The 27,728-nt window shown below is 37.6% G+C and overlaps 1 protein-coding gene across 1 annotated transcript; it reads left to right on the top strand.

Moving 5' to 3' along the window:
• LOC108506146 (guanine nucleotide-binding protein G(t) subunit alpha-3-like) lies at window positions 1-23,554 on the top strand. Its single transcript, XM_017832826.1, has 9 exons — window positions 1-9; window positions 2,035-2,152; window positions 8,543-8,585; window positions 9,890-10,031; window positions 13,375-13,532; window positions 17,409-17,537; window positions 21,580-21,709; window positions 21,916-22,069; window positions 23,364-23,554. Exons 2-9 carry the CDS (start codon window positions 2,035-2,037, stop codon window positions 23,552-23,554), a joined length of 1,065 nt encoding a protein of 354 aa, XP_017688315.1. The 5' UTR covers window positions 1-9.
• The last annotated feature ends 4,174 nt before the right edge of the window (window positions 23,555-27,728 follow it).

Raw genomic sequence — 27,728 nt, 5'->3', positions numbered from 1 at the left:
GAGGAGGATGTCCAACACAAAAGGGAATCCTGTTTACTCTTCGGAACACAGATTGCTGTGGGGTTTTTTCAGCAACCTATAAAGAGCTGAAAGAGAGAACTGATAAAATTAATGAATAAAATGTTTTAGATGCTACATGTTTGTGAAATACTTAGCTTTGTCTTTATTTATACGCATTACCTTTATAGCCTGCTTGATTCAGAGATCTAATTATTTAAAGCCAGTTCCTGTGTTTAGTCATAATAACGACAGAGAATTTTAGGAAACCTATATTATGGGACACACAATAATTTTCCATTGCTTTCCTTCTAGGAAAAATGATGTAAATGATGATTTATTTACACCCATTTTCTATCCATAGAACTGAATAATTTACCATGACTCTATTCCAGCCTGATACTGTAAAAATTAAATGTAAAATGAACAGTTATTCTAGTAAATGCCTGGAACATTTCAGTAGTGATTTGGGCCTTTAATCTGGAGATGATGTTCATCTCCATGATTTGTGACTACAACAGTTAATTTTTAATTTTGTAAGTTTTCAGAAATGCTCAAACAGGCTTACTTTTCTACCTCTCCTAAAATCCATAGGAACATTGTATTTGCTACAGTTCTGATAAACAAACACCTGACACTGATATCATACTTCCAAAGCTGCTTATTTTAATTTTTTAAACAAATTAGTTGTTACTATGGCTGATATGATGGTTTATTTTAAAGAATAAACAAAGTAGAAATATAAGCTTAACAAAACAGAATATTCTTGCATTGTAAATATATGCAAAAATTCAGCTCTTAACAAGTGACGATTGTTCATTTCTGGCAAATCAGTGCAAGGAGACTTTAAAAACCTTCTAACATAACTGAAAATTACCTTCATGCTTATTTTACCCTTTAACATAATTTTCATGCTGAACCTCATATACTGTAAAGTCAGTGAGTTATTGATTAGTACTAGTGAATAATTGCAGAAGTGTAATATAATTTCATGTTTCTATTTTTGTACAATTGAAATACTTTGTAAAGTGAATAAGTGTGATACTAGAAAGAATTATATTCTTGCACCTTGGTGTATTATTGTATTTTGTATCTTTTAGTCCTAACAGTAATTCCATTTTTTCCACTGTCACATTATTACAGTAGATATATTTTCTCAATATACTGCTAACATCACATGTCAAGTAATATTTCTATTATATTTTATAAAATGCTTCTATAATACTGTTGCATTATGAAGAAATTAAGATGAAATTATCATGCCAGAGGGGAGAATCTGACCTATGTCCTCTCTTATATAAGAAAAGGTGTGATGTTTTCAGCCAAAACTGATAACTGCTAATAAAATAATTAAGAAAAATAGAAAAGATATTGCATTAATTAAGGAATGGCTGCACAAAAATACTCCAAAGATGTTACAAATTAAAGTGTCCTTTACCATTACATAGTATGAAAATGCATTAAATATTCTGCATGCTAGTCAATAGATCAAAATAAAAATGTCTTGACCACGTAAATTCAAATTCTGTCATTTGTAAATAAAGAATACATATATTTAGAGCTATGACTACTGAGAAAGATGAAAAAAATATGTAAATGCTTCAAAGATATCTAAAGGTTTGTTTTTTTTTTTTTTTTTGCTTCGCGGCATACACACTGATTCAGGAGCTGAAAATTTTACCATGATCATAGTCATTCCCAATTTTATTGTTTCAAGACATTCTGCACATTTCCTTGAAACCTGTGAAACTGGAACCTCTGTGAACAAAAAGAGACCGTGGTTTGATCTTGAATGGATAACTTTAATTCTATGACCTCATTACACTACATTTTTGTGTCCCTATGTAAATCCTTGACTGTGGCATCTCCAAGTCATGTGACAGGTGAAAAAGGACCATTTGATTTGAAGGCTGACCACAGAGGTTGAATGGGATTTTTAAATTCTCTTTAAGCTCAGGCTGTTGTCCTTCTGAATTAAAGCAACCTCTCTGATAAGAATTATATCAGCTGGACAAACAGGATTTTTAACACCTCAAGATGGGCAGCGGAGCCAGTTCGGAGAGCAAGGAGTCAGCTAGGAGATCCAGAGAACTGGAAAAGAAAATCCAAGCCGATGCAGAGAGGGAAGCCAGGACAGTCAAACTGCTACTGTTGGGTAAATAGAATAAATGATTCTTTTCCATTGAGGGTTTGTTTAGCTCTCGAATTATATTTCAGTACAGTGAATTTCCCACCCCTCACTATTTTAATTGAAGAAGACAATTCTATAACATGTGTATGAAATATTTTCTGGTTGTGGCCACTCATGAAGTCACAAGGAATAGGCTGGAAATGGCCATGTCACTGTATGTATTCAATTTTAAATGTTTGACTTTGAAAATTTTTAAGTGAAAACCTACTGTTAGAGTAAATGTTATGACTCTTGCTTACAAAACATAGCACAGATTTTTTTTTTTTCCCATGAATCCATACGCATTCATTTGCGGGAGGATTAAGTAAGATAACTGGTTACAATCCATAAGTGTCACAAGGTTGATATTGTTTATTTTCCAAAGTGTTGCACTTCATTTTTTGCAGAAGCAGAAAGTGATTTAGAATGGCTTTTTTGATGTATAAAAATGATATTGTGGAAAGTGGAATGAAAAGTATTGAGATGAATACAGATAAATATTCTCATAAGCTACTACTTCTAATTCACACTATGATCAATTTATTAGCAGCCAGAGGCTCTAATGGCAAAAGAAAAAAAAAATATTTTTCTTTATACATCTTTATTCTTTATCTTCTTTACCTTAGTACTATGCATGAATATCCAAGAGCGTAATAACACTTCCACTGTCTTAATATTTTTCTTCTAACAGTATGATGCCTATTATAAGAGTTTACATTGGTTTCTCCCAATGAATAGAAAAACAGCCTTTGATCATTGAACTGTTTCTCATTTGTCCTTCATTGTAACCTCATCGCTTACAAATGCTTTTAAACTGACATTTATTCAGATGTAACTAGATCCCTTAGATACAGTAAATCAACTTAACTCTGTTGTTTTGTATCTTATACAAAAAGTCTATTTATACTTGTCGAGAATCTATTATTACTCAAAAATAAATAAGAGAAAATCGTGCAGATTTTTCAAACAATAATGTTAAAGTAGCAATTTGAGACACTTTATGTACCATCAGGATTCAGATTGCAGTTTACAAAGCTTTTCAGTCCAGCAGAGAATGCAAAGATTTTCTGTGCCACATTTATACAAAATATTGTCCCTACTGAGGCAAACTTAAGTTGGTCAAAAAAAGCCCCAGAACAATATTTTCATTTAAATTTTCATAAAGTCTAAATAATTTTTATGTATTGTTAGAAAAGGAATTGGGATATCAAGTTAGAACCAGGGTCCATCTACTTCAGCATCCTGTCTCTGACCTTATCCAACCTTATCTATGAGGAAGATGTAAGAAATCCTTTAAGAGGAATGTATAGGATAAAGAGGAATTTTCCAGATAAAGAGGAATTTATAAGTTAAGCAGTTTGATCTTCAAGCTTTTATGCCTTCACTGTATTAGTGAAGGCTGTTTTACACCAGGACATAAACTAAATTACCGACCTCCCCTGCCCCTGCTGAACTTACGTATGTATTTAGTATTAAGGACTGTAGATTTAAATGTTTCCTAATGTATATAGTCAGTCTTTTTCTGACACTATTAATATCAATCTCAAGATACCTTTAGTAAAATACTTTGAGATTCATTGCAAGCTATGTGAAAAAGACTTCTACTTAATTCATTTCAAATCTGAACATATTTCAGTTTCCTTAACTACACAAGCACTCTTTTCATAAGACAAGATGATGATTAGAATCTGAAATATTTTCTTCATAGATTTCTATAATATCTTCCTTTACTTGTGTCATACATGATAGAAATTCAAATTTGTCAGTGGGTAACATTTTGTAAGGCTTTTTCCTCCTCTTACAACAGATCATAAGGTCTTGGTAAAAAACATGTTGAAGAGAGAAAAAAAAATATTAAGGGCTTAACAGATTAAATTTTCTTGTTCTTAAAAAAGCAAGAGGTGAATTAACTGTGAGTCTGTTTGGAGCCTATTGCACTGCCAGAGTGAAAGTGTCTCTTGAACACCTGAAACCACAGATGCTGAAACAATGTGTATAAGGGGCACCATGTATCCCCTTCCAGAGGGACTGTGTGAAATGGCCAGATAGGAGAGGACTGAATCTACTGTGTTCGGATTTGTACCTGTTATCTTTCCATACCTCTGAGGTGATCTCAGAAATGATACAAATTTTGGACTTCATAAATCAAGGGCAGGTCTATTCAAGCTGGCCTAGTCCTACCCTAATCCTAGGTTTCTGTTCAGTCAGACCTTAGGTTGCCTCTGTACTGCAGAGCAGCTGTCACCATTGTTTCTTTTTGCAATAGGCAGATTGGTAGAAAACACTTAGAAAAAAATCGATATGTATATCATAAGTTTTTCAGTAAGATCATTTTGTGCTTACATATAAAATGTAAAAAACCCCAAGGTATACTGACCAATTCCTGAGATGAATATTAATATCTAGTGTGGTGCCCCTGTGTCCTCCAATGGATCTCTTAGTAAAAAAGAAGTTATATTCAGAAAACAAAGACACCACATTTGTTTATGTTAAGTTCTATGACCTGGGCAAACACATTATCTGGCTGAGGTGATCTGTAGTTTATATGACATGCCCAAATAAACTGGGGGAGGAGGGGAATTATGTCAGTTCTGACATTCCTCACAAGTTGCCCAGGAGCCAAGAGGGTTAAGACCTTTACATGAAGTGTTCCCATGCTGTCAAAGCTGTCCCATCCCCCAACAAATCTGGTCTATATACTTCCAAAAAATCAGATTGTTTTATGAGTCTGGAACAAATTCCAAGGTGAAACTTTTATTTCTTTTGTATCAGGGCCCTATCTGGCCTGCCCCATCACATGCAGTTTATATGCTTTGCAGGATGCTAGTTTGCAATTTATTGGTGTGCAAAGTACAGTGTACATTTCAAATATGGCCAAAATAGCTGATGCTCACAGTGATGTTTCACAGGAATAAGAACTTAGATTCAGTTTAAATAACCATTAAAACTTTCAAGTTGTTTATTTTCTAAGTATTACTCCATGTCCTCATTATCTACAGTTTTCAGTGTCAGGACAAAACTCACCCTAAATAGACCTGGTCATCCTCAGCTCACTTTACTCTCTTTAGGGCTAACCTCATACAATTTAGTTTAAACAGTTGCTTCAGGGGAACGAAAATTGAAGCTGTTTGTTTTAGTAGCAAATATTTTTTTCCACTGACTATAAAAGGTCTCTAGCAAGTAGTAGTGTAGAGATTTATAGTTTAGGTATTCAAAACCAGTTAAATGAATCAGTTACTGTGGTAATGAAGCTTAAGTTCCTGTTTACACCTGAACTGGAAACAGCACAAAGACAGTCCAATAATCCTGTTGATGGGAATGCACTGATTTTCTTATTTAGGGGGTGGATCAGCATTTAAGGACTTCATTCTCTCAAGACGGTTAGAGCTTAGATTTTTCCTCTGGTTTCTTTCTCTTGTGGAGTAAGTTTGTTGAGTCTGGTAAGAGGACCAGGAAGATAGGATTTCCAGTCTGGTTCACAATGTCCAGAGCTCTGAATGGCATAGACAAGGCTCAGGCAGATGTGTGAAACATTTTCTGATTTTAATTTGAATATTTTCTTTTTCTGCTTTTTGCTAGTGTATGTCATTGTCAATGTTTTTTCTGACAGCTTTCAAACAGAGAATTCAATAAGGTTTTTTTTAGTTCCTTAACTTTAAATATGGAAGCTTTCCTAAACTAAACCTTTCCTTCCAGATAGTTAATAATTGTAAAGAGATAATAGCTCTTGATCAGAGACACAAAAGCACCTTAATGTATACAAAGAACTTTCTTCAATGTCTCAGCAGATGCCAGTCCAGAAAGGAGCTTCTACTCTCCACAGCCATTCTAACAAATTCTGCTTAGAAAAACAGTAATGTCAAGTTACATCTGAGGGCCTGGGTTGTGTTATGTTTTGAATTTGAGAGATTCTCAATAATTTTCAAGGCACTTCCAGTTTTTTCTCTATTTCTGCTCTGGCTTAATACCTTGGTGATCTGCAGAGAAGAGGTTGAGCAATGCCAGAGCAGCAGAGAAATTTGTATCAAGCTGCTGGGGGACAGCTTCTTTGCAGCCAAGCTACATGGCACTTCTTGAGTCTCCCGTTCAGCCCCAAGGTGCCCAGAACTGTAATGGACTTGGGACTTGGTGGGATGCAGCTCTGGAATACCCAAAGCAAGAAGAGATGCGGGTTACAGCCAGCCAAAGTTCTGCATGTACAGCACCTCACTGAAGGTGGATATGGCACAGCCTGTGACACAGTGAACGTGATCTCTGGGAAGAAGGGTCAACCTTACTGGCAGTGGGGATGCATTTCAGCTCCCAGGAACAGTTTCAGAGTTTCAGGCATTGACTGAGACTTTTGTGCTTGTATTTTCTGGGCATTGATCCATGTCAAGGAAATAGTGACAGAAATGAGAGGGAAATTTGAAAAAGCTAGAGTTTAAATATGCAAAATGTAAAATATGGGCTATGACATTTAAACTTTCTGAGCTCTAGGACAAGACTAAGTTTGGCCTGAGTTCTCGTCTTTTATTTAGAAAATCTGGGCTTAAAGAAGATGCCTTCAGTTCCCTGCATAGTCACATAAAGTCTTTTGTGATGCACTATTCCCATCATTTCTGCAAGAACAAGGCTACTACAATGGGTTGAAATGCAGGTCTGTCCCTGCTCTCCCACTCTGGGGACTGGCCAGAGGAGGAGTCTGCACGGAAAGGGGAAGGAGTAAAGGAAGCAGGTGCAAAGTAACTTGTTCCTGACCCAATTCCTGTTGGACCCAATGCTGCTACAACTATCATGATACTCCAGAGTGAAGCCAAAGTCTGAAAGTCATCTGTTGTTTAGATAAAGGCATTAATGGATCATAAATTAAAGACGAGCAGAGGCAGAAAAATGCATCCAAAATATATAAATTACACCTCCCACTCTATTTTAACTTTTCTTTCAGATCTGGAAGACAGGTTCATTTCTGTGTTATGATTCCTGGCATCTTTCTGTGAGGTGAATGTATGAATTCTCAGCACAGCCTCCTCTCTTCCCTACAAAAAGTGCAGCAAATACCACCTTCCTGACAGGGCTTTACCTAGTTCTTCAGAAGAGCACGGAAAGAATAATAAATGATCTACAGTGAATTTGCATTTTTTCCAAACTGTGGCAGATGGCAGCATCAGCCCGTTTTGCATGGGCTTGTTTTTCTCCTGCATTTCTACCCTTCCCACCATGGGTTTCAGAAAATGCTTTGCATGTGGTTTGCTATCTGTTGTGATTCATTTGAGTAAATTAATCCTTGCCATTTGAATGTTATTAGCTTTACAAAATGTGTTTGGAAAGTCTGTAATTGGTTTGTTCTGTTCACTGAGAAGCCCTTGGTTAAAAAACCTATGCCCCAGATTTTCTCTTTTGTCAGAAGTATTTGACACCATCCTGTGAGGCAAGTAATAATCTACAAAGAGAAAAGCGGTGATGAATCCTGTCCCATGGATTCACATTCAAAGTTGAATCCTCTCTTTAGGTGCTTTTAAAATCCATCTTTTGTTGGGCAGCTCTTACCAACCCTCATCACTGTCATTGACGAAAGCTGATAGTCACTGATGTTGATTTCCAGTGGAGACAGTTTACATTGTGCTTACTCACTTTCCATGAGATAAGAAGGTAAATTAATTGTACATAATCTGGTCAAACCTATGCCCTAGTTCTGCAACTGGCTGTGCAAGCAAATGCCTGTACCTCCCTGACAGCTGTGGAGTTTTCCTGCAGAATCATTCCCAAGCTGGAACTGTTGTGCTGCTCTGCAGGTTTCCCACTCCCAGCCACACTACTTCATGGCAGAACACCACGGGGCAGAGGAACTGACAGGACACCAGGGTCAAGGCTTGTGCTCATGTGCTGCCTTTGCATCATGAGCTTGACCACATGCAAGTCTCCACATTCTGCTTTTCCAGTTTCTCAGAGAGGCTGCCTAAAGGGCATGGGGCTTGCTGGTTTGGCTTATAAAAGGTCATAATGCACATTAAATCAGCAGCTACAAATCACGCAATGAATAGGACACTATCAGAAGCTGTAGCTTGTTCATGTCTTCCTGCCCATCAGCCAGAGATGAAATCAAAATATGAGCCATATTTCACTTCCTTGCTAATTAAAAAGTCTATATTTTTCTCTTAACTGACTGAACTTTTTAAGTGTCCCTTTCCTTTCCACAATTAATATTTGTACCAAGATTTTGTTGTTTTTAAATCCAGTTGGACACTAGAGAGGGTTTATAGTTAGTACAATGGGAATCTAAAACATCTGTACATTTCTTCATAGACAGAAAATTCTGTGTTCCAGAAAGTTATTTTTAGTACTTGCTTCTTATTCATCTATCAATCACATCTTCTCAATGTTCCCCTTCTGCAGGTGCTGGAGAGTCAGGGAAGAGCACTATTGTAAAGCAAATGAAGTAAGTATCTAAATATGCATATAAGTTGCTGAATTTGGTATTTGTAATATAAGCTATCTAGCTAATAATTTATTACAGTGTTTATGCTTATATGAATAAAATGCAAAGAAACATCATTCAAATCAAGTTATTGTTCAATTGCACAATAAATAAAAAGTCACTTTGTAAGCACCAATCTCTTCCTGTTTAAAAATCAAGGAAACTGTTTTACAAAAGCAGTAATACTAGCCTGAATTTAAGTTCCCCTACCTATTTAATATCTTTGCCAATGCATTTTAAAGAGTTAAATAAAAAATATTGTGTCATAAGAAAAATTTTCTATTATTCAAGTAGCTCATTTTGTAATAAGACAGATTCAGAACCATCCATCAAATACTTTGCTAATCCTTTTTCTCCAGTTAAATGGTGGATAAACTTATTTCTGGTTTGAGTTCCATTCAGGAGACCCTCCCTATTCAGCAAACCATTGAAGTGTATTGTGCTCAAAGCTTCCCCAAATAGGAGCAGATTAAACATTCCTCTGAACTGAGTACTTTAAGAAGGTTGATAAGCCTTAACAGCATGGAGGAGGGGGCAGAACAGTGCAAAGATGAAAGTTATATTTAAAGCCCTGTGCTGTCAACTTGATCACAAATATGAATTATTTTACAGGAAAACTGTTCAAAAAATTATCATTTTTCATATAAAATGTCATCTTTCTGTCACAACCAATGACTTCTTTTTAAGGAATTTTTTCAGTTAAAAAAACCCCAATTTCAGTTTTGGTGTGGTTTTTTTTCAGTGAAGCCTAATATTTTCCAAAGAAGGCTGATACAAAAAAAAAAATTTTTGCTGAAAATAAAATTGTCACCAAAATCATGGAAATTTTACTCCTATTAATATAATATTCTCATTAATAAACCTCATTTTTTTCAGTCTGAACATTTCAATCGAAGTTATATCCATCCACTGGGCTTTGCGCAATATCTACTGATGCTCAAAATATAGATATGCTGCAAGGCCCTAAAAAGATGGGGATGGTTATGAGAGATAATTTTGCTTGATGCACAAGGTGAAAAAACAGAATCTGTTCAGTTAGATTGGGTTCACAGATTTAACCTCACATAGATGGAGAAATTGCTGTTTCCCTGTTCTAGCAGAATAGGCAGATCAACCATTGATAAATGTTTTTCCAAGGACCAAATGGATTAAGTTCTTTTTTCTGCTGACCACAAAAGCATCTGATCTGATTTTTCATTCCTTTCTTTATTTCCTTTTGAATGCGTCCCGTAAAGCTTTTTTTTTCTTTTTTTTTTTTACACCAGGATCATCCATAAGGATGGTTTCACCTACGAGGAACGCATGGAGTTCAGACCTATCGTTTACAGTAACACCGTGCAGTCTATCCTGTCTATTGTGAAAGCAATGACTAAGTTAGGAATCAGTTATGAAAACCCTGCGAGAACTGTGAGTATGATAATATTTATCTTGAAATAGACATTGAAACACCTTTTTTTCATAGTATAATGGTAGAGACTAGTAGTACAAAGAGGGTCCAGTATTTTCTTTATGGCAGTGGAAACCAAGTGCTGCTTGAGTTACATGTGACAAGATGTATTTTTGTTTTCTCCAGACTGATGCCCAAAGGTCTAACCTTTGCCTAAATTGCCATTTTGATTGTTACAAAAGAAATGATCAACTTGCAAAGACACAATTAAAAAAAAAACAAAAAACACAACACAAAACCCAACAGAACCTTTTCTTAGCTGCTTAGTCATTTATTGCTATTGGGAAACGTAAAAAAAATATTTCCCTTTTATGAACAAACTTTGGGGTTCAGCCATGTAAGGAAGGGTCATGTAGACTTGTTGGGAGCCTTTCAGTTTGGCAATGCTCCTGGAGCAGAGACCTCCCTGTTTTATGGATGCAGTACTAGCCTGCTGGCACCATGGACAGGTGGAGTCTGACTTTCCTGGCACAGTTGTCAATCCTCTTCACAGGGACATAGAGACAAAGCCACAACAAGGAGACCTGCTATCCCTTGTCACTCACATTGAATTTTCAGGGACAGAAATGTAGGAAAAACTTTTCTTCTCTGTGCAATGATTTAGTCTATTGCCTGTAATTCAAATAGCAGTTGATTCCAGTTTTGGCAAATTCTGCCTAATCCCTAGAGGTTTATCTTGGAGGGAATAACATCTGCTTATCTGAAAGAGCTTTTCTTGTTCCAAAATCTACATTTCATTATAGTGACATGTGGTACTTTGACCTAAAAAATGATAAACAAAAGCTTGAGAGGTTACTAAAGCTCACACAGGCATTTGACAAAAATAGAAATTAAATGTTTTCCATGAATGCAAGTCATTCAAACAAGCATAACAAAGCCCAAAAGCAGCACACAGAAAATAGGACAATGTTAACGTGCTGTACTGCATAAGGACTTGTCAACCAAACTACATGGCCTAAGACAGTTGGACCTTGCAGCATCTAGCCACAGGTCTTGGCTTAGCCCATGATATCTTAGCCCGTGGTCCAGACTCTCTTTACCACCTGTAATTAAAATATATTCTTCCTGTGTCCTAGTTTCAGTCTCTTTTCTCAGCCCTGCCAAATTTTCTGAGATATTTATACATGCTCACTCTATGCCAGTTTCATAGACATTCTTTTCAAGGGATTTCACAGCCTGGAGAACTGGGAATTGAAAATTTTTGTTAAATAGCCCAGTTCATTTCTTAGCATTATATATAATCAAATGCAGAAAACACAGCTTTTGTAAGTTTATCATTTATACCACAGTCAGTGCACTCTTATTGTCATTGCAGAATAGGCCTCCAGGAACATGGTTGAATACAACTGTATAAAATATTTGCAGTGCCTGCCTTCTTTCCCCCCCAAAATATGTAAGAACAATCTGGATGTGAGTTTTAAAGAAAATAGAAATTTTGGTCACATTTATTTGAGTTGCCACTAAACCTTGCCCTTTCTCCCAAGAACCCCCAAAAAATTAGCTTCCCTTTCACATAAAATCATAAACCATTGGTAAGCTTGAGTTGTTTTGAGATAAGCTTTGATTTCAATTGTACTTTGTTTTTTTTCTGTCCTGGACCATATTTAACTGCCTAAAGTTGTCTAGTCCAAGGACTGGGATTATCTTGGTCTTGAAAGCAATGGGTTTACCCATGTTCCAGGTCTGCCTGCAAATATCTCTTACTGGTCCTTAAGGGGCCTCAGAACTTAATTTAGAGAACATCTGTTCTGGGAAGGAAGGTAATTTTTTCTTTCTAAAGGCTCATTCCAATCTATTTTTAATATGAAAATCATCTGAAGTCTGTGCAAATGACAGTGAGAAACAAAACATTGTATAAATCAGGTTTATGATAAGCTCAATCTGCTGCTTAATCTTCCTTCATTATGTAAGCACCAAAATCCACATTTGCCACCTTTTGCATAATAATCAATGAACATTTACCCCACACCCGGAGGCTCTGAGCTCAAGGCTTCTTAGTGGAGGCCATTCAACCAAGAAATCCAACCTAGTAGGTGGATAACTGTAATCATTACATGATATGTCATGAAGGAGAGAACATTCAGACTCATATCTTGAAGCTGAACCCTGGAGATAAATGCAGGGCACACAAGAGAAAGCGTGACCCAGTTCTGCTGATCCCAGCACTGCATGAGAGGATGAGGGTGTAAAAAGAGATGGTGGGGTTTAATGTAGAAGAGCAGTTATAGAGCTGCCCACCTTCCTTTTTCAAATAAGGGCAATTTTCTAGTGGTAATTTCCCCCCGTTTTTTTTTTTCCCCATGCTAACTCAATTTCTCCAAAATTTCAGAAAACGTGCAGTGTTTCATATTTGTTTCTGACTTCTATGAAGTTTCCATAAACTTCACTTTCTATTAAGAGATAAAGATATAGCACATTCCTAAAATAAATTATTGTGAAGATATTTTCTATTTTTGAATAAAACATACTCCCTGCCAAAACAGTGTCTATCAGAATCCATTTATACTGTTGCAACTATTGACTGAGAGTCACTTCAGTTGTCTACTTATTCAACTAGGAAGGAATTATATTTTATAATTATCCCCTGCTGTGGCAGTGTATCAAATGACTCTATTTTAATCATGCTCTTTATTCACAGTGCATCCCTAAGCTGTTAACTACTGAAAAGAAATATTTTTAATGTAATAGACTACTGGAAGTATTTTTGATTTGACTACAAAAGGAAGAAAATATAGAATAATATATCTAAAATATTTGGGATTTTGTTCTGGTGCAGGTTTCTTCTTCCCCACATAAAAGAACATATAGGAAATCCATTCACTAGTTATATTCATTTTGCCACATTTCTCACTGTGGCCTAAAGCTAGAATTTTTTTCTTTCAAATACATTCAAAAATACATTTATCTATAGATTTCTGCTTAGATATAGTTAACTTTAAATATCCTTTCTAATTTAATTTCTGATACCCTAGTACTCTCTCTTACAATAAAAACCTTACTTCCAAATTGGACTTTTTGTGAATACTTGTGCCAAGATGAAACAGAGACCTTGTATGAACAAAACAAAACAAAAAAAAAGATGGAAACTCTGTGTATCATGATTTAAGTCTAACCTTGGCACTAGCTAAAGGGAAGTGAGCTTGTAAAAGGATGTTTACACACACACAGGCGAGAACAGCTACCTGGAAAAAAAAGTGAAAATGAGAAATTTTTCCCCTGCAACTCATTATAAACCAAGCACGTCTTCAGGGAGGTGGAGGGGCACAGCGCGCTTGCACAATATTTACTGAAATTTCTCTTTAGGAAGATGAAAGGAAGCTGTGTGCCATGGCAACAACTCTGGAGGATGGCAACATGTCTTCTGAATTGGTTGAGCTCATCAAACAGCTGTGGCGTGACGGCGGGACCCAGGCCTGCTTCGCCAGGGCAGCAGAGTACCAGCTCAGTGACTCGGCAGCCTAGTAGGTGACAGCAGCTGCTGAGCAGCTGGCTACTGCTGCGTGGACAGCTAGGAAGGCTTGAGACAAGAACTACCTCTCATGTGCAGCAAATGGAAATTATTGTTCATTAACCAGAAAAAGAATGAGGGTTTTTTGCTAATGTTCATGACATATTAGAAATGTTGAACTAAAGGAAACAAGTGAAATTAAGGAACAACTTGTTTCTGTGTTTGTTTAAACCATAAAAAAAAAAAGGGTCTATTCTCTCTCTGGCTAATTCTAAGATTGAGAAAATGGGGGAAAGGGTGAATTGAAATGGCTTATGTTCTACCTAGAGTTGTACTTTGTCCACATTTCAAGCTGCTAAATGTAAGCCTAGAGAAAACTGTAAAAACTTTCCTCTAAACTAATCCAGCTGCATGGATAGGTGTTCCCTGGGCCATTACAATGTCAGCATCCAGCTGAGTCAGTGGTGCTGCAGCCACTCTCTAACCTGACTGCTTCAGTTTCCTTTCTGTCCTGGGAGGTGCCAGACAGATAAGCAGGGGACTAGGGATGCTCAGCTCTGACCCCATGAAGGGTCACTGTTGAGCTGGGGCACATCTCTTACCTTAGCTGGACTCAGTGGGTTTAGACTTTTCATGACTCCCTGGCTTGGCTGCTTCTATAGCTGTTCTTTCAGGCTACAGTCCTGCTCTGCTGTCTTCTTGCTCAGCTCATACAAGACCATGAAGGGAGGTGTCACCTGGGTCAGAGTTTTCCCAAGGTGTGCAAGTCTGACTCTGGACCTGGGGCAGAGGGTTGTTCCAGCTGAGGTCCATCTTCCATCTGCATTTGGAGGCTTCCCTGCTCCTGCAGCTCCTCCTGCAGGCTGAGGGCACCTGCAGAGTGAAGCCTTCCCAGGTGTTGGGTGTCCCTTCTACTCAGCAGGGAAAGGCATGGCTGGAGGCTGGGCTGGAAGCCAGGCAACCTGAGGGCAGTCACAGCTCAGTACTTGTAGATAGTACAGGGGATCTACCATGAAAATATTAAAAATTCTTTCTGTTTATATCTTCCAAACAAGAATGAAGAATGCAAGATTCCTAAACAAAGAAAATACTGCCTGTATTTATTTATGCTTTAGTTGACAGTATTTTATGGCAGCCTTGTATTCCTATAGGAATAGGGCAATCTTTTTTTCTTAACATACCCTTTCTGACAGGCCCCACTGCAGTTATCAGCACTAAAACCCTATAACAAACCATCAAAATTAAAAGGAAAAACACCTCTTTACATTAAAAAAAAAAAAAAATCACCTGTTTACCAGCTAACATTCTACTGTATACACTATGCCTGGCAGATTAGGTTTTGTTTTCTGAAAAGAAGACAGGAGAGTCTAAACTAATTCCCTCTCATTGTTATGTTCTCTGTCATTTTTTAACTTGCAATAAGTTTCAGTATTTAAGTAAGTTAATATAGACTGTGTCTGTAATCAATATTTATTGCTAGAGTTACATTAAAAGCCACTACAGTGATATGTTTTTCATCTGCTTGAACACTTCTGAAAATCCTGCTAATCCTCTGTCTTCATCTTATGGCACCTGATGCTTCTAAAATCTAGCCTTTGGCTCTGAACCTTTAAAATCAACTTAATATTTGCCCTTGCTGCTGTGCTTCTAATGATCAGTTCAAAGCCAGCTACGGTCAATTAACCATCTAATGCTGCAGTTCAATTTCTTTTAAAACCAAAACCCTGTTCCTCAGCTCCCGTGAATCAGCTCCTACAAAGAATATTGATTTATATTGTGCAAACTCTGACTTTCTGAGGTTATCTTCTTTAAGACTTTTCATTATTAATTCATGCTAATGAAGTTTGATCACTGCCTTTCCTTTGTGTGTTTTAATTGGGAAAAAAAATGCGATCTTCTGAATAATAGAAAAACTCCCTCTATACTAAATTTGTCTGGAATTTCTTCATTAGACTCACCTGGAATTAATTCTGTTTTAATATGGAGTGATGAGTAAGGAAAGGGCAAAAGAAAGATTATACATTGTGACCTTAAATGTCATTGTATAGCTACCAGTAGTACATGGTGCATCTTGCTTACTCAGTCCTTTGCCTCTCAGGGTAGGACTCATGTCTCCTAATTCAAGCCAAGGAAAGATCAGCATTTGCATTGACCTAATAATTTCCATTCCCTCCTTTGCCAGTGAAGAGCTGGTCCGCAGTCTCCCCTTGAGGCTGCCTACAGCTTTAGGGGGAGTCTGAAGTTCCCTCTCTTGCTCCATTAGCTAGATAATTAACTTGGTCTAATTTTGTATGCAATTTCAATTGTCTGTCTTGAATTGAATTCAGGCATTTGTGAACTAAGAACTATCAGAACTTTATAAGCAATTTTATATAAAAGTGTTTGGTTTAGTGCTTACATGCTTTGTAAATAGCAAAATGCCTTTTGTTGCTTCCTTCCACAAGGGTGAGCTGAGCTGAGTTTACCTCAGGCCCTGCTCAGAGAAACAGAGATATACTGCCTTTTTTTTTAAAAAAAAAAACAACAACACATTTTTTCCTGGCCTCAAATAATGGACAAACATTGAACTACTCAGATCAGCACTCCTTGCTGAGTGGATACAGTCTATTCAACTTAAAATGAGAAAATCCCATTTGGAAGCATTACTTGGAAACATCCAAATAAAAGATTCTAGCTTTTTGGGTTTTTTATTTTATTTAATTTTATTCAATTTTATTCTATTTTTTAATTATTATTATTTTACAGATTTGTTAAATATTGCAGACAAGGATGAGGAGCTGTGAGGTTTGTTTTGGAAGCTTCTGGTTAAACTGAACAGCAGAACTTGATGCTGGGCAGCCAGCGTAGAGAGGGAAAAAAGGTGGCCTGAATCCTAATAAACTTTAGAGAGACAGTGTTTACTTTGTCAGAGATACGAGGCTGCAAATGGAATGGTGCCAACTGGGACACCAAAAAGCTTGAAAATGTTTCAACTGCTATATGTGGTTTCTTGCTTTTGGCTTTGTTTTTTATTTGAATATTAGCAGTTAAAAGGTAGGAAGTTACCCAGTCATCACCTCTTCTTTTTCTTTTGTCAATTCATAACCTCTCCAGAGATTCCTAGACCAGCCAGTAGAATTCACAGGCCCTGTCCAGCCATTTATAGAAAGCTTTGTGCTCCTAGAAGACACAGGAGAAGGGTTGGTGGTAGGACAAGAGCAGGCTTCAAGGTCTGGTTTGGATTCTCATTTTGTGCAGATTTTACCTCTGTATGCCAGAAATAAAGGCAAGTAATCCATACCTTTCCAGGGGGTTATCAGAATACTAACGCAGGGGATCCTCAGCTACATTGAAGCTTTTGGTTTTGATTACAAAATTTATTTTTTTTTAAATTACCGTGTACCTTCTTCTTGTAAACTGAGAGGTCTACAGGCAAAATAGCCCCTAAAAGTTAATTCTTCCAAAATATTATGCTCTCTCTTTCATTTAGGAAGGAAAATACTGTTGCCAGCAGTCTGAGATGCTGTGGTGACTCCTAATGCATCTGCTTCTGAAAGATGCTTGTGGTTCTTCCCCTGTGGTGGAAATCCCCACTTGCTGAGACAAAATGGCCAAACCCCCTTGCCTGACAAGGTGGTTTTTTGGCACCCCTGAGGAAAATAAGGATTGTCCTGAACAGAAATTCTCAGGAAGATATTTATTATGTACAACTAAATTACACTTCTACATGCAAGGAAAAAAAAAGGAAAGTTCTGGACTGTGAAGCTAAGTTGTATAAAATCCAGTAACATTGTATTTAAATGTGTAATTTACATTACATATTTAAAAGTGGCTCAATATGAAGTGATTGTGTAATGTACTTTTCACCTTTTGATTTCACCGACTGCTATTTCTTTTTCACTCTCCTTAGTTACCTCAATGATTTGGACAGGTTGGCAATGTCAGACTATGTGCCCAGTGAGCAAGATGTTCTGCACTCCCGAGTGCAGACAACTGGGATTATAGAGACTCAGTTTTCTTTCAAGGATTTGAACTTCAGGTATGAAAGCCATATTTGCCAGTTTTCTTGGGTTTTATCTTTCTTAAGCATTTTTTTTCAAAGGCATTGACCTATTATAATACAGGTAATCCCATTGTGATATCCTTGAATCCAATCTTATTTAACATTTTGACACAGTAAAAAGAGAAGATATTTTACTATCAGTACTCCAACTTTGAGCATATAATGAACCATTATACAGAGGTCTCAGAATATCAGGTTCTCAGAGGACATTTTTACATATGTAAGTGTCTAAAAAGCATTAGTTGTATCCTCCCATTTGAATAATTGTGACATTTACGAAATTTGCCTGCCTAAATGTCCTTAACGGCATGCAAAAACATTTGATGAATATCAATTTGCATGCACTCTCAACCTTCCACTCTTCTTTTGAGAATGGAAATAACTGCTCTTAGCACTGCAATGCCCTACACTTGGAAAAAAAAAAATCTGTCCCATAGGAAATTTCAGCATTATCATGCATGCCTTCACGCTCATTTAAGATGAAAAGCAAAATGCTCAGAAAAAATTTTTGAAAATAATGCCTCTGAGAAATTTGACTGAAATATTTTATACATTTACTCAAGATTTTGTTACGCTTGGTGAACCAGTTAAAAACATCCAATTCCACATGAAAATGGATTTGAATGAATTATGGTAGTTTCAGTGTTCTATAATGCTTTTCTCTATGGACTGAAATCCATTTAATTCTTAATTTAAAGGCTGGGGTGCATACTGAGGAATGCAGTCTAGACAAGAAACTGCCTGTAGAGACAGACAGATTTATAAAGCATGAGTATTATAACTTTTACATTTTTCATTCATTTTCTTTTTTTCTCCTCATGTGCCAATTAAAGATTCCCCAAGCCCTCTATGCTACCACACAGATGCTTTGACACAACAGAGTTTACATATACAAGATGAGATTCTGAAGTAGATGCCCTACAATTAAATTATTATCACCTATTAATACCCTGATCACTTGTGAAAATTCAGCACTTACCCACAAATTCTGTAGTTCAATCTCATAGATATCATATTCTTTTTCTCTGGTTAACGTATTTCCAGACAGCTTTGTATACTGGAAATTTGAGTACCTTCAGTTACGATCATAGTTTATGTAAGAAAGAAATTCAGGGTGGAGAAAGAAATTACCAGAATGCAAACACTCTTTGACATGGATGTTATCAGTCCTGATATTAGAATACCAGCATTAGTGTCTAGGTCTAACTGAAATGCAGCACAACTGAGAATTTAGTTACCCAAGTGTCTGTAAACAATAGGAAGGTTCCTAATGCCACCACAGACACAAACCCAGCATTTTCACTCCTTCTGCTATGCATTATAGTAGTGTTATGTGAGTAAATTCATTGCTAGTTGCAGACAGTTGAATAATAGAAGGTAAAATCACCACAAAATAGTCTGAGGGATTTGAGCTGCTGTAGGGATGCAGAGCAGTTATAAATCCATTTTAACCAACCAGTTACTGCTACTTTGTATTATCAGAGCAGTGCAAAACAGCTGGAGAATCCTGATGACTCTGCACTAAGTTTGATAAGTACCACAGAAACATCTATAAAAAGAGGAACACTTCCACATTCAGAGTGAGTTTTGGCTGATGTACTGATTGGGCTTCGGGTCACAAGCCACACATGCATAAAAAAATCCCTATGAACAGATGCCTCATTCACCAAACACTTGTCCCTCTTCTGAACTGAGTGAAGCAGAAAACATTTTGTATCTGTGCAGTAAAAGTCTAAATTTCAGTGCTGTAACTGAATTTCAGTTGCACAGAAAACATCGATTTTTGTTTGCTCTTTTCTTAGTAGTTACTTTGCTGGTTTAGTGTAATTTAGCTTTCATGCACTCTTCAATTTGTTTCACTAATGTTGACTTAGAGTTTAGAATATATTTAAATATTTTTAAAAGTTCTGGTCTTCATAGGTCCTCTTCTACTGTTGTTTCTATTGGTGTGCCAGGAAGAGTGTCACTGAAATCAGGCAGGTTTTATTTTAGCCTTCAGGTCTAATAAATTTACAGCTAATTCCATATCTGCAGCTAAGTTTTGCAAGAGCAGTTCTAGGAAAATATAGAGATTTTTACACTAACTTTGACTATCTAGGTAAAAGAAAAAGATCATCTCATTTTCTACCACTCAGGAAGAGACTTCAGTTCTACATATGCACATGTTAAGTTCTGGGCTGGCATGAGAAGAGCTAAGCAACCTAAGATTAGTACAACAAGAACTGCCCATAAGCATTGCCTCTGGCTTTGATCTTGTCATATATTAACAGACTTCTCATGAATATTCACAGGACCATATGCTAAAAGCTTGCAGGAAAGGGAATAGGGATTCATATGATTATGAATGCTTGCAAAACTTTACTGCAGACTGAATTTTCAAGCTTTTATTTTTTTGTGCTCTACCACAAATCAAGGAAGGCAGTTGACTTTTGGACACTAATCACAGTCAAAAGTCGAGACACTATTCATACTGCACTCACTCTTTAGTAGGTATTCTGAACTCAGTGAAGATATGCTTGGAAGAATGCCATTACTTTTATCAAAATCTTGCTCCACAACAGCTTCCTGATTTCCAAAATAATTCACTTTTGTAGACAGTCAATGATGAAAAAAAATGATTAATTGTACCAGAAAAAAATATCTCATTGCTCCTCAGCTGCAGAAACAGTTCATTATGAGCATTGGGAAGAGTTTGATTTCTTCTAAGCAGGATGAAAAATGATAAATAATAACCTTTTTTACCATCAGCTGCACTGCTGATGGTGAAGAAAACAGAGAATCAATATACTGCAAAAAACAGTGTTTCAGTAACAAATTCTTCTTGCTCTGTTTACTATTGACGTAATTGTTTCATACTGAATGCCAATATATTCATTGTTATAAGAATTGAGTTGTGTGTAATTTTCAGATACTGCAGGAGATACATCCAGAGATCTAATGCATCTTCTTGAAGAAAGGGCTAATGCTACAGGAGATTAGGTTTTACAGTTTTAAGTTCAACAACATGCAGCACAGGGAAAAGTCATCATGCGTACAAGGAAAGAGAAAACCTAAGATTAGGATAAATTTGATTTTTATGGTCTTCCTCCTTTATAATGCAGTTGGAAAATCTTCAAGTTTGACATCTTTTATTTTGGAAAAGTAGTGAAAAAAATGTTCTATCCCTTATCACTGAAGAATTTCAAATATAAGTGGGAATTTTGAAAGCTAGGGCTAAGCAGAACAATGGTAGCTTTGATGACAGCTCCATCCTAGTTTGGCCCTAATAAATCCCATCTAGGTGTGCTCAATTGGCTTTGGATCCCTTATAAAGAGTCCATCTAAAGTTCATATGACTACCTAAAAGTACTACTTCCTGGCAAACTCTGAAGGAAATTAATGCAGCAAGGGCACCCCTACAGTTCCCTCTCTACAAAAGAAGGGATTCCTACTCCGCAGGAATTGCTGCTTAAAGAGCAACTAACGAGGTTGATAGGGCAGAGACTTCCCCCAGAGGTGTGCTGTAGGTTGTATAGCAAGCTCAGTGATCTCACGCCAGAGCAGTGAGCAGACAGCGAAATCTAGTTACACATAACCGGTGGGTCAACCCGTGACTCACTTCCAGTCATAAGCCTTATTGACCAATGTGTCAGTTCACTGCAAGCAAACCCATGAAGCAGCAAATGACATCGAATTTGAGGGCCTTCTACCAATATTTCAGAACTCTCTCCTGAATAAATCCTTGTCTGTAAGTCTTAGTACTGCACTGAGCCCTAATACAGAGATGCAGAGCCCCACCTGAAAGTACTGAATGTTTTTCTTACATGCAGGTTTTTAAGCCTTTACATTTTGTTTTATGCCCACTACAAAGCCATGAATAACACATAGGACTCCTTGACCTGTTGGGATAGAAACAGATCGATATTTGGAAAAGCTGAATATTTGTCATTCATCTCCAGTTGACTCTGTGTGTTACAGCATGACTACATCCTTACTAGTTAGTGCTTTACATTGTACATATGTTATTTTTTCTGCAAAGGATGTTTGATGTGGGTGGACAGCGATCAGAGAGAAAAAAGTGGATTCACTGCTTTGAGGGAGTTACTTGCATCATATTCTGTGCTGCACTCAGTGCCTATGACATGGTTCTGGTGGAAGATAAAGAAGTGGTGAGTCAGAAGAGACAAACAACATTTTTTGCTTCTAAGTTTTAATGTACTTTCTGATGGCATATCAGAACTATTCCTGTTCCCTGATAACCATTTAAAGGCTATTACACTGTATTGGTTCTTTCCAGTAAAGAACATTACAGTAAAAATGACATACGGAGATGAGATTTGTCAGTCTCTCATATTTACCTTTTGCATCTCAACAGAATAGAATGCATGAAAGCCTTCATTTGTTCAACAGCATCTGCAACCACAAGTGCTTTGAAGCCACTTCAATTGTGCTGTTTCTAAACAAAAAAGACCTCTTTCAAGAGAAAATAACAAAAGTTCACCTGAATATCTGCTTTCCCGAGTATAATGGTAAGTTTGGAGTGTTCAGAAGAGAATACATTCAGATGATTAGCGCAGGCCATGCATTAAAGATGGAGACTTTGACTCAGGTCACCTATATATAACCCTTTAAATATTCAGCATCTTATCTAAGCATCTAGCCTTTCTCACAAAAGAATGGTGTGAGACAGACATTGCCAGAATTCAACTCATCTCACCTACTCCTTAGCCTTGGGTGGGTTCATCTTTCTCTCTGGAGATGCTTATTTCTCTCCATTGGTGGTAGAGGAAGCTGAATAACCCAGAAGTTTCAGAAGTGTGGTGTGATGAACCCAGCCAGTATTTCAGTGCAGTAACTTACCACTCACACACACCATAACTGAATCCAAATTTTTGTCCCTGTTTTGAGAACTTGTTCTATTAAAGAAGTCTGTCTCTTTTTGTATGTCACAGTAGTGTCTACTGGAAATAAGAATAACACTAGATGTTCCCAGCTGATGCAAGAGAATATATAAGGCTATGTCAGGAAGTGCCAGAGAAAAACCAAAATCTGTTCATATTTTAATATTAACCTAATGTATTTATGGTAGAGAGTGTCCAGAATGAAGCATATTATTAGAAGATGGGTTCTGTGTACTACCTGAAAAACAGCTCCATCACTCCATTTCTCAGGAAATAAACACAGCAACCCAAAATTGCTCAGTGGGATAATCAGACATGATGTACTAGACTCAGTGGAGCTACACCACTTCACCCTTGCCCGAGGCTCAGACAGGATGGGAGCCAGCAAAGGCTCTCAGCAGCCGCTCCCTGCTCCAGACCTACAGCAAGGCCGTGGCACCAGTGTCCACACCTGCTGTTCCTCTAAAGGAGTGCTACCAAAAGGCAGAAAAGATGCATGAAGAAATTAAGACTGAATATAAAAGCACCTGATTTTTTTCCCTTTTTCCTTCTTCAATTCTTTAATCTCTTGTTATATTTCCCACCAAATTTGTCTCTTATCTGTCTGAATCCCTTTGAATTTGTGTGCCTTCAGTTTTCCTTCTGTTTCTCTCACTTTCTTCTCTCTCTTGAAGGTCCTTCACTGTTTCACACTGGCTTATTCAGGAGCATTTCGCTTCAGAAATGAGGACTTCTGGCTAGGTGTTGGAATTCAGATTTAGGGGGGCAGTTTAGATACAAAATTTTCACACCTAATGAAGTTAATTCTAGTAGAAAATAAAAAAAAAAAAGGCAGAAAAAAAAAGTTCTTGTCTCTTCGCAGTTCTTAGGAAGAACCAGTTGAAATTGTGTCTTCTCTTGTTTTTGCTGGTTTTTCCACTAGGACAAAACACATTTGAAGATGCTGCAAACTACATCAAGAAACAATTCCTAGACTTGAACATAAGGAAACAAGATAAAGAGATATATTGTCACTTGACTTGTGCCACGGACACCCAGAATGTCAAATTTGTTTTTGATGCAGTCACAGATATAATAATCAAAGAAAATCTGAAAGACTGTGGGCTTTTCTAACTGTTCATGCTCAGAGCCTCAGTCCATTTTCCTCTCTTTGTCTGATGTGCTGACTGAAATAGAAAAACCCCTCTAGGTAAGAAACAGTATCAATAAGACACCCGTTAGCAGTCAGTTGAAGCCTTGGGTACAGCCTGATCATTTCAGACCAACACTGAGTTTCCATATCATAGGAAGATTGAAAAAAATTACTCCTGTTCCACAGAGATGCTGGCTGCTGATAAATCCTACTGGAATAAAAGCCACATTCCTGTTTAAGCCGATATCATAAAATGATCGGATGGTTTGGTTTGCAAGGGACCTTAAAAATCATCTAGTTCCAACCCCCTAACCATGGGCAGTGATATTGTCCACCAGACCAGGCAATCAGCACTTCTCAGGAAACTGAGGACACCTCAGTATTCTGTGTTTTCTAGTGATGAGAGAAAAAAGATAATGTATAACATATAGAATATATAATTGACTCTTTTTTATAATTGAAGCCTTAAGAAAACTATAACATTAAACATTATCAATACATAATTTACAGTCCATTTTGTTTTCATGTTACATATAAAACTAAAAATGACATACCATTAATTTAACAAAGGCAAACTCCCAGACTTAAACGGTATATGACAAAGAGCAGTGCCAATCTGAATATTTAATTATACTGTTTTGTTAGAAGAGCTAAGAGAAATATACATAAAAAATGCACATAAAATTGGCAAATGCTGTTATCCAGTTTGGAAAAAAGAAAACACAATAAGATGGAGGTTAAGGAGAAAAAAAACATTATAAGAGCTCAGTTCCTGGCCATAAATGCAAATTGAAACTTTTTTTTTTGCAATTAAAAGTGAGACTTTTTTTAAATATAGTTAATAATCGTGCCACTCAATAGCCTCTTTAGTGCCCTGTGACTGCAACAGTAACTTCTACCACTGCAGAGCAGATGTAAACCCACCAGTTCTCATGGCACCCATTCTCTACACAAAGAACTTGCTAATGCAGAGCTGCTCCTCCTTTACTCCTCTTGATTTATTGTGACTAATTACAGAAAATATTTTACTATGTTTAATGGACTTTGTCCTGGTTTCAGCTGGGATAGACTTAATTTTCTTCTTATTAGCTGTCACAGTGCTGGGTCTTGCATTTACTATAAAGTTTTCCTTACTGCTATTATTGTCACTATTATTGTTGTTATTATTATATTTTACTTTCTTTCAATTATTAAATTTTTCTAATATAAATCCATGGACTTTACCTTTTCCTGATTCTCTTCCCCATCCCACTGCGGGGGTGGGTGTGTGTGTGAGTGAGCGGCTGCATGGCACTTAACTGACAGCTCAGGTTAAAACATGACAGAGTTCTAAATATATTCAACTGAATTTTGAAATTCAGTCTTGAAATAACTCTCACTTTTGGAATAGGATCAGTGATGGTTTCCTTTTGGTTTTGTCTTTTTTTTTTTTAATAGATTTTAAACTAAGTTTCACCATAAGGTCACTGTGTTATGGTTAACCTAATTAGAATAGGCAACTTGGCGACTGAACAACAGCATCCTGCAGGTTGTACACGTGAAGAGGGTCGTCAGAGTGTGGAGATCTCCCAGCAGAAGTGGGGAGTGGAGACCTAAAATACATTTTGCACCGTCTTGATTTCTGTTGCTGCCTGATCTGTAGTGCTTCACTTGATTAATTCCTTATTTGTATTGGAATTAATGGATTTCCAGTGGTAAGGTTTCTGGACTCATTTCCAGCAATAAATCTAATTTAAAATTAATAATTTGAACTATGGTGACACCAACATTAATTTCTGATGCCTTGATAACATAATGAAAAACGAAGTCTTTAAGAAACAAATCCATGAACAAACACATTTCAAACATATTCTTCAAGCAAGTGCCCGAGAAATCAGACAGGCTTTACACCTCAGCCTTAAAGCTACTACAGGTAAGACGACTTAGGTTGTGTTTCCTGCTCATGAGGGAAGAAGTTTGACTGGCCTGAGTGCGCCAAGTGACAGGAGTGAGCTCTTGGCTTTGTGATCCTCCAAGGGAAGGGGCTGCAGGCGATGTCCCCAGGCATCTCAGAGAGCTGAAGGGACAAACCGGGGGGACAGCACAGGTCAGGGTGTGCAGGACCTCCCACAGCCCAGCCAGCAGCTCCATGTCTCAGTGACACTGCAGGGAGCACAGGCAGTCTGGGCGTCTGTACACAGTGCTGTGGGAATCAAAACCAGAGTCTAGATCCCAAATAATCCCATTCCTGAGGGTACTGCTGCTTGTGGGTCCAGGCCAGGTGGGCACAGCGGGCCAAGTTGTGCCCAGGAGTGTGTCCTCATGATCTCTCTTATTTCTTCCTTCAGACACACAGAGGGGGGCAGGGAAAGGGCCCAAGTGTGACAGCTCTTACTGCATGGGGTGTAACCAACATCACTTACATCCTCCTTGGGGTGGGTTACCCCAGACAGCAAGCTGGATCACTCACTTCTCAGCCTGGCTAATACTTTAAGGTCATAAAGCATTTCTGAATCTACCTTGCGGGGTCACTGAGCTTCTGCATTCAGGTATCAACCCACGGTTGCCAGACCTGCACTGACACCCAGGACTGAAGGCCAACCCTTCTATAGCTCTGCAGCAACCTAAACTCCACTTGAATTCTCCAGAAGGGCCAAAAAGTGAGGGGTGAGAAGGACTACAGTGAACTGGCTGTACTGAAGGGCAGGAGGAAGAGTGAACCATATCTGCCGTATGGTTTTTGTACATGGTACTTTTATCCTTTTATTTCAATGTACACACAGAAAAACTATCTTCCCATTTTTGTTGAAAACAGGGATTTTTCACAAGGAAGGGAAATCTCTGATGTCAGATGGAAACATGAAACATGACTTCCAGAGAAAAGATAACCAGAGGTTTCTGAAAATTTTCCCAGGACCGTGCCTACACTTAAAATAGAAAAGGCACTAAATAATAGAAAACATCCCAATTCCTAACCCTAACTGCAATTTTTGCCTTAGGTAGAAATTAGTTTGATCCCATGAGCCGTGAATGATGAAGAAAAGGGGTCTCTAACAGTTTGAAATCTACTCCATGCACACAGGAACCTCCGAGTTGCATCAGGAACCTGGGCTCATGAACCTGCTTTCCAAAACCTTGTTGTAACCCTGATCTTGGTCCTGCTTCATTTCAGAATGTAAAAGTAGGTATGAGGCAGGAGACAAAAAGGGCTTAAGGAAAAATTATTTTGAGGAAAATGGCATGAGTCTTCTTCCTAGCTCCAGGGGACCTCCAAGACACAGCAGGAACCTGGGCTCCTCCCCCTACACTTACCAAATTCTGTCCATACTCCTAGTTTTAAGTCTAACCCAGGCTAGAAATTAGGCCCAGTCCCTGAGAAGTGAATGACAGAAAATAAAATAGCACTTTAAACCAAAATGATCCCTTTTCCTTTTTTTCTCAGGATTCTTAATGATACATTGAGAATTTAGGTTTCTCAAAACTGTTCTTGTCCAAACCCTAATCCTGTTGTCACCTGTCAATCTTACTTTCAATCCAAGCACTGTGCATTTCAGAGATATAAAATTAACAATCAAATAATAAAAAAAAGACTGGGTCCCTTGAAACCTCTTCTCCTTTAAAGTTAAGAACACCCAGCATAGCCCTATGCATTAGTAAATGCAGTATGGCTGTTGTGGGTAAAAAGCCACAGTCTTTGTGTTAACACAAGCCTGAGAGCTTCTCAGGTTTTGCCTGGACTAGTTTAGCCTTTGGAGCTCAGAGCTTTGTTTTAGCTTGTTTATCTGTATCAGCAATTGTCTAACAAGCAGGTGGCTCTTCCACTGAGAACTGCCAAATAAGCAAAGTCTTAAAGAAGAGAACGAGTCATCCTATCACAAACTCCCTTTTGCACTTCTAAATTTTTGAAGATAAAACACTTCCCAAGGCCCTGATTTCAGAAGAATATCAGTCACTGAAAAAGTGAAAATAACCCTTGCTGTACTATGGAGATGCTGTTCTGAGGATGACAGGCAACTCAAGAAACACATAAAGAATATATTACTCTCTGGGAATTACAAGGAGTTTTTCTATGTTGGCCCTAAGAGCAAATGACTGACATGGAAAGGTCATGCTCCTTCTCAACTCTTAGTCAGCTTCTTGTTCTAATAAATTGAATTAAAGGCTCTGCAGTCCATT

The sequence above is a fragment of the Lepidothrix coronata genome, unplaced genomic scaffold, assembly GCF_001604755.1.
Source record: "Lepidothrix coronata isolate B3197 unplaced genomic scaffold, Lepidothrix_coronata-1.0 Scaffold207, whole genome shotgun sequence".
Lineage (NCBI taxonomy): Eukaryota > Metazoa > Chordata > Aves > Passeriformes > Pipridae > Lepidothrix > Lepidothrix coronata.
Note: the sequence above shows the minus strand (reverse complement) of the source record. Positions and strands in the feature narration are given on the sequence as shown.